At 43.5% G+C, this 10,980-nt stretch overlaps 1 protein-coding gene across 1 annotated transcript; it reads left to right on the top strand.

The window, feature by feature from the left end:
• Window positions 1-963: 963 nt before the first annotated feature.
• HMGB3 (high mobility group box 3) lies at window positions 964-10,669 on the top strand. Its single transcript, XM_054996278.1, has 5 exons — window positions 964-1,063; window positions 3,872-4,031; window positions 5,449-5,588; window positions 6,905-7,079; window positions 9,529-10,669. Exons 2-5 carry the CDS (start codon window positions 3,882-3,884, stop codon window positions 9,679-9,681), a joined length of 618 nt encoding a protein of 205 aa, XP_054852253.1. The 5' UTR covers window positions 964-1,063; window positions 3,872-3,881; the 3' UTR covers window positions 9,682-10,669.
• The last annotated feature ends 311 nt before the right edge of the window (window positions 10,670-10,980 follow it).

The following is a 10,980-nucleotide window of genomic DNA, read 5'->3' as shown; positions in this document are numbered from 1 at the left end:
TTGTCTATGTAATCAGCCTGATGGATCGACACACCTATGCCTCTGAAATAGGAGCTCTGACTCAGGAAAGCAGCAGGATTTGTGTCCAGTGGCACCTTAGAGAGCAGCAAGATGTTCAGGGTGAAAGCTTTCCTTTTTTGGACTAGCTTATGCTTTAAAAAAGTGTTTTCAAGCGCCACCACTCTCCTTTTTTATTCTTAGGACATTTATCACTCGGATTACTTGATCTTCTCATTTTGTGACTATGCTTTCGTCTTTTTCCACCTTCCTCATCCGAGGACAACCTTTCATGCAGAGAAGCTTCCAAAAGCTTCGGCCACAACGAACAGCTCTTTCCCCTAGCCTCGTCCAAAGTTCGAATTCTGCACATTCCTTCGTATCCAAAATCCCACCGCGTGTAGCGGGGCTTGCTTCCTAAAGCGCGAAATAGTTTTCCGGATTTTTATTTAAAAACAAGGCTGGATTCGTTTCTGTACACTTACCTGGGGAGCAGCGCTTTTAAATCAACGAGGCTTGCTCTTGGAGTCAACGCGCTTCAAAGCAGACTGTAGCATCCCGTCGTTTAAGAATCCTAAAAGATTTGAGGCTTTTTACCGGATGGGTTTTTTAGAAATCTTGCCAGGTGCGTCAAAGCGAGCGCTCTGCAATCTATCCCTTCACCTACACATCACAGACACGCTTCTCTTAGTTTCCCCCACGGTTACTATTACTACTTCGGTAAACTCTCCCCCGCCCCCCATAGCGGTCTATGGTGGTTGTTTTTTTCCTCCCCCTCTCTCACTCTTCTTTTGCTCCCTTTTGCCAGGCGGGTGTTCTTTTTGAATGAATGACTTAAGCGGTCGCGGCCAATCGGCGCCGAGCGCTGCTTAATATTCAGGAGGCTCGTTCCCAATGGCGAGGCGAGGAGGTTGTTTTAAACGGCGGAGCCCCGCAGCCAATCAGGCCGCTCTCGTAAGCAGCCAACGCGAGGCTGAGCCGGAGCCAGCGCTGAGTCTTAGCGCGTCGTGTGTGCGCCCCGCTCTCTTCTCTTGCTTATCGCCTGGGCTCAAAGCGAACAATACAGGTACGTTCCGGGAGCTGCACTTTGCAACTTTTTCGGGTGGCGGCTGCCGCCGGGGCTCTTTTTCATCCGAATCCCTTTTTTTTCGCTCTTCTCTTTTCTTTTATTTGGCATTATTTTTAATTTTTTTAATTTATTTTTTCGTTTATTAACTTTTTCCTCTGCTTTTGAGGGTTTTTTTCTGTTTTAAATTTCTTCCCTCATCTCATTATTAGGCGTGGGAAATTCTGGTAATAAATCGTAGGGGCGGCTTACGGGAGGGAGCGACACGTAGCTTACCATGATCGGGCTGAATTTTTTTTTTAAAGAAAATTCTCCACTGGGCTCCGCCGCTTGTGCGACTCGGGATCCGGGCAAAGTGGGTGCCGGGCAGCGTGGATCGCCGCTCCGTTCGTTCCCCCAGTCGCGCTTAGTAGTGGAATATGGCTGGTGCAGTAACTCTGCCCGCATGGGCAGGGATGTTGCACTAACGGGTATGCGAGCCCCGCGCCTCCACTGAGTCTTTGCCTTGCTCTTCGCTCCACGCGTGCGGCTTTTGCCTTCTCCCCGCCGGGGATCGAGGTACGAAAGTTGCCTGGCCGTGCGCAGTGCTGGTGCCTGCTGTTTATTCTGCATTAATAATGGCTGTCGCTTTTTTAGCATCTGACAGGGATAAGCCCTGCGCGTCCCGCAGAAAACACAATTTCCCTCCCTCTTTATTTTTCTTATTTCTCCCACCCGCCTTCCGACCCTCTCCGAACCTTTCGTTTCCTTCTTCCCTTCGTCTCCCCTATCCGAAAAGGTTCCCCTCGTCCCCCTCCGACCCCCGTTAAGCCCCGAACCGTTTCTTTCACGCGCTGCCGTGACTCGATCAGTGTGTGCATTAATATGGCTGGCGTTTTAGTGGTACGGCTAAAGGAAGAAAGACGCGTAAAGGCAGCAGAGAGACGGGGAGGGGGAGCGATGTGGGGGGAAAATCTTCCGGGGGGGCCCGCAGAGCCCCCAAACCTTTCGCTTTCGCCTCGGCTCCTTTATCTCTATCCGTTTCTGCCCTTGGCTGGACGTTTTGGAGCCGATTTGGGGTTTTCCCCACTTTTTCCTCTCCGCGCGAGTGAGCGTCGCTTGTACTGTAATGGCTGCACGGCAGTCTTTGTTATACAGAGTATTGCGCTAAGCAGGGACATGGGAGGAGAGGGGGGGAGGCTGCTTCAAAGCTGCTTTCCGCCCCTTGCCCGAGCCTGAAGCTTCCCGAAACCCCACCGAGAGGAAAGAGGAAAGGTTTTTCTACCAAACTGGCCGGTTTTGGGGAGCCTGGCTGCTTGGGCTTGGCTGCTGAGGGGGTTTATCGGAGCGGAGGGGTGCCTGAGGCTTTGTTAAGCATAGAGCAGCCTCACTGCCGTGTAGAGAAGCCATTTTAGCGAATGGAGCTGACTATGGGCGAGGAGGAGAGCACTTGTCTCCATATCCCAGCCTTAGCTTAGCACCAAGACTATAGAGATTGCTATGGCATGGGTAGGAACCCCTTCGTCTGCCCCTGCCTTGCTTGGGGCGGCCCCCCCTAGCCCAAGGCACCCCCTAGAAGAGCCCAGGGGCTCATTTGAGGGGCACTTTCTTTCATGAAGAAGCATTTCACAAAATGGAAGATGAATTATTGGTGTCTTGGTGACCTGTCGTTTTTTTCCTTTCCTTTCCCCCTTCTGTTAGAGTCTCTAGCAAATATAGCGATACAGGCATATCCCAACTGCATTCGCTTACAGCACTGGGGGATCTTTAAACGCTACTTGGGCCAATATAATAGATAAAAAGAGAAGGTTTTTTTGCGATGACCTTGGGGGTGGGGGAACAAGGGAGGGAGAAGACGGCAAAGAAGGGGCAGGAAAACAAAATGAAGCTTTTTTTTTAAATACATCTGAAACTTTCCAGGCAGCCATACAACCATTTTAATAAGTAACTTTAAAATTGATTTTTTATATTTTTACAAAAAGACAAGGAAAATTAACTTTTTAAAGAGAAAATTATTTTTTTTCCAGGGGAAAAAAAACAAAGCAACATATTTAAAGAGGGGAAAAAATCTACATCTTATAATAAATAAAAACATAATTTTTAAATACTTAATCAGCATAATTAAATAATTGTTTACAACCTCATGAGCAGAATAAAAACCTTTAAAAAAATTAATTTCAACAAATTGCCTTTTTTTGCTAGATGCTGGAAAGTGATTTTAGATTTTAAAAAGTTAGTATCTTTCCTTGTGACTTAAAAAAAAAAACTAAGTGGCTCTCTAGAAATCTAAACAGTGTTCCTTGGTAGAACAAGTAGTGTCTTGAATTTCATGTCTTAAACTTTCTAAACATATATTTTTAGCCACGTCTAGAGAACTTGCTTTTCTAAATGGGGAAGTTTTTTTTTAAAGGCCAGTATTGGTATGTGACAACTATTAATGTACAAAACATGGTCTTCTGAAGAAATAACAGGAGTGTTGCCCTTTGACGTCAGCCAGAGACTTAAGGCGCACAGTTGTGACCTTCTGAATATTTTAGCATTATGGACTAGTTAGCAATATATGCATGTTCTTTTGCTGTTGGCTCTAAACAATTAAACTGTAGTGTGGATGGATGCTTTATGCTACAGTAGAGCAACAGTTGATGACTTGGATGTGTGAATGAGACCTAGTTGCACACCTTCTTGCAAGGGACAGTTCACATACTTGGCAGAGAGTTAAGTATGGCCTGTGTCAGTCTTGATTAACTTGGGGGGCAGCTTAGTTGTTCTTTGCCTTTCCCTGGAATATACAATTTAAATTGTTGTTTTTCCCTTTAAATTATTTTTCAGAGTAAAGAAAATGGCTAAAGGTGACCCGAAAAAGCCGAAGGGCAAAATGTCAGCCTATGCTTTCTTCGTGCAGACTTGCCGTGAAGAGCACAAGAAGAAGAACCCTGAAGTTCCTGTCAACTTTGCAGAGTTCTCCAAGAAGTGCTCAGAGAGGTGGAAGGTATTCCCAGGGCTCCGTTCCCACTTTCTCTCACTTGACATTTTTCAGAGGAAAAGATTTTAAAGAATAAAAATAAAAACTTCAGTTTAAAAAATTAAGTAAACTTGGTGCATGACTTAAGTTTATAAAACTTTTCTTTTTTTATGCCCATCTCCCGCCTTCAGTTGTATATGATTCTTCAGTGTTTCTTGTCCTTCTGCAGTGATTATAGTCTGGACTTGTGAATGCGGACTTATATGCAAGGCTCACTAAATTCAGTGGTCTTCTACTCCCAGGTTTGGTTCTTCGATTCTTGGACCGGGGCTCACAGAAGCCTTGGAGCTCTGCTCTTGTCCACTGAACCTTGTTCAACAACCATCTTGAATCTGTCAGGTGTTGGTGGCACATGTGCAAGCATCATATCATTGCCATCTGAGGAAACTTGCCTTAAAACAAATGATAACGAGCTGTTAAAAAGCTGACTTTCAAAGTCACTATCATGAACATTGCTCTAGCTATGGGTTATCTAATAAGCATAGCGTTTGTGACTTGTGTTTTATCTTGATGTGGGATACTCTGAAAGGCAAGAATAGCCCTGCTGGATCAAGCCGAAGAGCCACCTAGTTAAGCTTCTTGGTTTCTGTATAAGCCAACCAGATGTCCCCCCAAGAACTCCTGTTTGTAGGCATGGAGAACAAAGCTGGTGGTTGCCCCCACCCCGAGGCAGTAGCTTACATCTTGTTGTTCGACTCAACAAAACTTTTACGTCTTCTTACATCAGAAGTGGCTCTTTTGCCAGAAGTAGAGCCACTTCCATTGGAGAGCTTTATATTTTGCTCAGCAGGATAGTATGGTGCAAGCAGATCTCACAACATGGAAGTTCCTTTTAGCATAACTGGCTGACAGCTGTTTATAGATCAAGCCTCCATGAGTTTGTGTTGGTCTCCTTTTAAAGCCTTCTAAGCTGACTGCTATATACTGTGGCAGTGAGTTTCACAAGTTAATTACACAGTTTTAAAATGCTTTTGTGAATGTACTGCCTGTAAACTCAAGGGCACCAAGTTAAGTTATAATGTTATAGTAGAGGAAGAATTAACTACTCTATCTAAGAACTGCAGTGTAATTTCTGTCTCTCACATACAATATTGGAATGTATTTGAATAGTATGTTCTCAAAACTCATGAAGATTCGGTACAGACTTTTGAAAGTCGTCCCTGTGCTTTCTTGGAGCTCCTGGCGATCTCTCTTACAAGGGGCAAATCAGATCCATACTTGCTTAGGTTGATCAGTGCTATAGCACCAGAAACTCATAAGCCATTCACTTGAATGCTATGGAACTTTTGGGGTGGGATCTTGATTGAGAGGGCACGTCAGCCCACTTTGTGTAGTTAGATATTTTTGTAAGACACACAAGTAACTGGTAGTTTTTGCCTTTCAGACCATGTCAAGCAAAGAGAAGGGTAAATTTGATGAGATGGCTAAAGCTGACAAAGTACGATATGATAGAGAAATGAAGGATTATGGGCCAGCTAAGGGTGGTAAGAAGAAAAAGGATCCCAATGCCCCTAAGAGGCCACCGTAAGTACTTATTTCTAGCAAAAGTGTATGTAGGCTTTTCTGATTTGTTAAAGGTTGAATATTGCAAGCTGCTCTATTTAGAAAGAGTGCAAGCAGGGTCTTGTTAATTAACATCTGATGATACATTTGTGGGAAACTGCGTTCAGCCCCCTTTCAATTTGCTTTGCTGGAGAACTTGTATCCTGCTCTTCATGGACAGAGTCCTTCTCAAAGGGGCTACCGAATCCTTTTAAAACTAGAGAAAAATATTAAATTACACCCTGATCAAGCTGATGGCAGAGACATGAACACACCCCTCTGCTTTTTATGAAATCTAATCCATGCAGCAAACTGTTGCAGAGACCTGAATGAGTAAAACATTCATTCGGCCATTAATAACAGCTTTGGGGCCTGTCATTAGAAACCTTAGAAGTATCAGAGTTTATAAACTTGCCAGGAAGTAACTGAGGGAGGCCGTTTCTGTGACGGTCTAGGGGAGTAGCTTGGTTCTTAACAGACTGAACATTGTGACTGCTCTAAGAGTATTGTTAACAATCAGTACTTATGCTGGGTGTTCACAATGCTGCTCTCAAGTGTTTTATGTAAAATGATCCTTGTAAGAATCCTGTAAGATGGCTCAAAAGGATCCTTGTACATTTTGGGGGGCGGGGTGGGGGGGGGGAGAGATACTGAGGGACTATAACTTGCCAAGCCTTGCTGAGTGAGTGAATCCCCCCATCAAACTGATTGTGTGGACTCTCAGTTGATAACACCCACTCCTACGTTACACTACTGTGTACGTAAAAAGAATTTAGGCCTCCTCTTCTCCCCCCCCCCCCCCCGGAGCTTAGTTCTTAATCATTGCCAGGGTCAGAATAATAATACTATTATTGTAACAGGGTCACAATAATAGTAAGAACTCCCATCTCCCCAAAAAGGCAACTGTGCAGTCCTTGTTACCTCCTTCTAAACCCGTTGACTTGATTGAACTACCTGATGAGGAGAAAAGTCCCATTATAAAGTCAGGTCTTAGAAGGATGTAACTCTATTTAGGATTACACTGTGATTTTATCTACTTCGTGTATAGTCTCCTTTTCTCCCTGAGACATAAGGCGGATTACAAAATGTAGAAAACAATTCAGCCAGACAGCTGAAGACATCCAGCAAACAATGGACTAGGATTACAGTGTCTGTGTGACACAGAGGAAGAATACAATGCACCATAAGCAAGGTGATACATACAATAACAGTGCTGCAGTAGACTAGTCGTTAAATGCGGACACCCATGCCTGTGCCACCCCATTTGCTCTCAGCTGTTGTTTTCTTCCCCTTCCCAGGTCTGGGTTCTTCTTGTTCTGTTCAGAGTTCCGTCCCAAGATCAAATCTACCAACCCTGGTATCTCCATTGGAGATGTGGCAAAGAAACTTGGTGAAATGTGGAACAACCTCAGTGATGGCGAGAAACAGCCCTATAATAACAAGGCTGCTAAACTGAAGGAGAAGTATGAAAAGGTATGGTTAGGTAGATGCTTTGGTTGACTATTTATGTATTTTTAATTTTAAGCATTTTTGTGCCACCTTTCCACCCAAGTAGGCGGCAAACATTACAGCATTTAAAATGTATATGAAATAGTTAACAGTACAGTAAAAACGTACAGACACACAAACACAACATGGCCAGGGAAGGAGGGCCAGTAAGAGTTTACTGGAGGTATGCCAAATAAAAACAAAAGTCTTCACCTTTTTGTGGAAGACAGTGATGGAGACGGACTAATCTCCCTGGAGAGAAAGTTCCAAATTCTTGGTGCCATGACCAAGGAGGCCCTTTCTTGGGTTGTCACCCGTCTAGATTCAGATGGCAGGGGCATCCAGAGCAAGGCCTCTGGAGATGACCAGAGTGGACGAGTAAGTAAGGTATGGTGGCCCAAAGATGTATATTAAGAGTGTGTGTATTTAGAACAAAATAAAACATTGTAAAAAACGAAAAACCTTAATTAAAAATTCAGCTGGGGCATAAAAACCAATTATTGAACAGGTAGACTTCCAAAGTTAAAACACATTATGAAATGGAGTTGAGAAAATCAGCCCCCTAGTTTAAAGCCTTGACAGAAACATTTTGGTCTGGCACCTAAGAGAGCAATGTAGGCTCCAGCCGAGACTTCAGGGCACAGGCATTATCTAAGTGAGGTGCCACTGATGCAAAAGCCCTGTCTCTGATTGCCTCCCACCTTGCCTTTAAAGACAGGGGCACAGAACAGGGCTCGTGAGGCAGGTAACTGCCTTAGCGACATCAAGTTAGACAAAACCTCTGGTGGTTATTAGCACGATGGTTGATAGCACAACAGAGGTACTAGAGATTTTCTTACCTAAAGCTATAGTCTTTGAGAGAAGCTCCTGTGGAAACCACTTCTAGTGAAATCGGGGACATTCTTGTATATAGAATTGCGTTAAAACATCTTTGCTGTTTTAACTGTTTAGAGGAACTTTCAGAGGCCTTTTGCTGAAATTACTCCATCCTGAAGCTTGAGGAAAAGGTGGATAATTTAGTGCCATAGAAAGCAATCAATAAACTCTCTGTAGATACCCACCCCCCCTACGCACGCACGCACACACACACACACACACCTCCTCAACCCTTTGCTAATTTGGCTTTAAGTCCCAAGAATGGCCCAGACTAGGGTTAAAAAAAATCTTTTCCGAAAATGTGCTTCAGAGTGGTATGTTTTGCTATCAGACATAGCGGTTGCTGAATTGTGAATGCAAATAATTTATTCTGCAGTCACTGTTTTTAGATCATGTCACTCTGCACAAGCCAAGATGTGATGGTGGGGGAACTCCGAATGTACCATTCTAGTGAATAGACGCAGGTTCTCAGGATTCAGACTATTATTGCCAAGAGATACTCCAAGGTGGGCAGGACATGCAACCCCTCATTTTTTTTTTCATTTACTCAAAGCAGCATACAACAAATGGATAAGAATATAACTTAGAGACAATTAAATAGAAATTATCAATGCAATCAACAGGACAAAACCAAAAATGAATCAGAAGGACATAATGTATAATTCAGCCTCCTTGGTCCTCACAAGCAGGATATAACTCGTAAATTGCAGAACTTGGCTCTTCTGAAACAATACCAAATTGGGTAGCTCTAGCATTAAAATCAACAGTCAGCTCCTGGGCTCATTATTCCCAGAAGAGTGTACAGTAAGCAAGGTACTGGCTCTCCAAAGCCTGTGGGAATAACGTGGGCTTCTAGAAAGAGGCGACCAGTGAGGCTGAACACAAGGTTGGGTGTTTCTCACTACCGGGGAAACTACTGAGAAGGCCCTGCTCATATATTAGCTCTCTGCACCTGAATACTGATGCGTAGCCACCTTCTAAGGTCAGCTCATACATTAATTTTGCATCCTCAAACAATTGCCTCAGTAGGCTCTAGATTTCTAGTCACAAAGTTCAGAGGGCTGCAGATCAACCCATGAAGCTGCCTTATACTGAGTCAGGCTATTAATTAGTCTTTCAAAGTCAGTATTGTCTACTCTGGCAGCAGCTTGCGCAGGTCTTTCACATCACCTGTCATCTGATCCTTTTAACCAAAGATGCTGGGGAGTGAACCTGGGGCCTTCAGTATGCCAAGCAGATGCTGTTCCACTCAGCTTATGTACCTTGCACACCCACGTTGTGATGTGTGAGAAGATGCTCCCTTAGATACTCTGGACCATATTTCACATACAGTACAAGCCAAAATAACTGCTAATTGTTGCTGTTTTGCTAATTAAAAGCAGTAACAAAAGTCTTGCCCAAAGAACTACCATTGAGTAGAGCGCATATTGACTCTCTTCAGGGCTCCCTACCCCTCAGGCACACACCTGAATGGTTTAGCCGCTCAGCGGTGCCCCTCTAAAGAGGCATGTGCAAAAGACAGCTTGGGGCTGATGTAACCATCCTCTTGGCCTTGCAGGATGTTGCAGATTACAAATCAAAAGGCAAGTTCGATGGCGCCAAGAGCGCGGCTGCCAAAGCTGCTGCTGCGGCTCGGAAAAAGGTAGAAGAGGAAGAGGAGGATGAAGAAGACGATGAGGAGGAGGAAGACGAAGAGGAGGACGATGAATGAGAAACTGTATAATACTTGTCTCCATGTGAATATCATAGAGTAGGGGAAACACCATTTGGAAAAGGAAAACAAAACAAACCTGCACCTCGTTATTTGAGACGGTGTTTTATTTACCCGTTATTTGGTTTAATGACCCAATTTGGATTCTGATCACACCGTACCTTCTTTGAAAATTTAAAGTTCTCTAGGAAAATAGAGGGAGAGAAAAAAAAAACCATCGAACTGGTTTACATGAAATGACCCTGGGTGTACCCGGGCACCCTGAAACTGTAACAAAGTTGTACATATTTCCAAACATTTTTAAAACAAAAAAAAAGTGGAAGCAAATGCGCTCCAGTGTTCTCCTCAACTCTGTGCACTTTCCTGTTGGTGTAACAAAGCATTTAAAAATGTTTCAAGCATCTTATTTTTTAATTTGTAAGGTGGTGTTTAACTATATGGTTATTGGCTAGAAAATCTTGGGTTATACTGTACATATCTATAGTTTGTAAAAACTAGACAGATTCTTGCAGTCCATGCTTGGAGCGGGGATGCCCTGGAAGGGAAGGTGAGCCACTTGGGCCAGGCCTTCCTGCCGGGGGGGTCATGTCTCAAAGCGTGCACTGTGAAAGTAGATCTATTAACACTACAGTGGGCGTCCATTTAGCTTAAAGTTGTCTTTCTGTATATAGTGAAATTAGCATTCTGCGGCCATTCTTAGTTGTGAAAAGGGGAGGAGGGCGGGGTTCAGCTGGCATGAGAAATCGTATGGAATCTTTCCTTTTTTTGTTTTCTTTTTAGTTAAGAGGGGTAGTTTTTAAACGGAAGCTGTAGACCTCTTCCGGGTCAGCCTAAAAGTGAAGAGAAGGCGCAGAAACTGAAGTTCAAAAACACTCTGTACTTAAAAGAGAAACAAAAATTTGCAAAAAATGTTCTGTTGGTTTTTTGTATGTTTAGAATGCTGAAATGTTTTTGAAGCAAAATAAACAGTATTACATTTTTAAAACTTCTTGACAATATTCTAAATTTCCTGTTTTTAACAAAGGTTCCCATGGAAGGTACCAACGACAAATGTAGACCTTCTAGTAGCCCCTCCCCTTCATCCTAAGTAAACTGGTTCTTCTAAAAAAAAAAATCTTAGCAAATTTATTTTCTACTTTCAGCATGGATTGTTAATACTGCTTAAGGAAAGGTGACTCTTTTGATCTGATTGGTGTTAAAAGATGCTATGCAAGTTTGAACTGTTTTACTTGACAGTGGGAATCGAACTGGACACTTGTGACCTTAATTTTGTGTTGCGTTGTGCTGATGCCAGCGTTT

This window comes from Eublepharis macularius, chromosome 13 (genome assembly GCF_028583425.1).
Source record: "Eublepharis macularius isolate TG4126 chromosome 13, MPM_Emac_v1.0, whole genome shotgun sequence".
Classification (NCBI taxonomy): Eukaryota; Metazoa; Chordata; class Lepidosauria; order Squamata; family Eublepharidae; genus Eublepharis; species Eublepharis macularius.
This window is presented reverse-complemented; position numbering and strand designations above follow the sequence as displayed.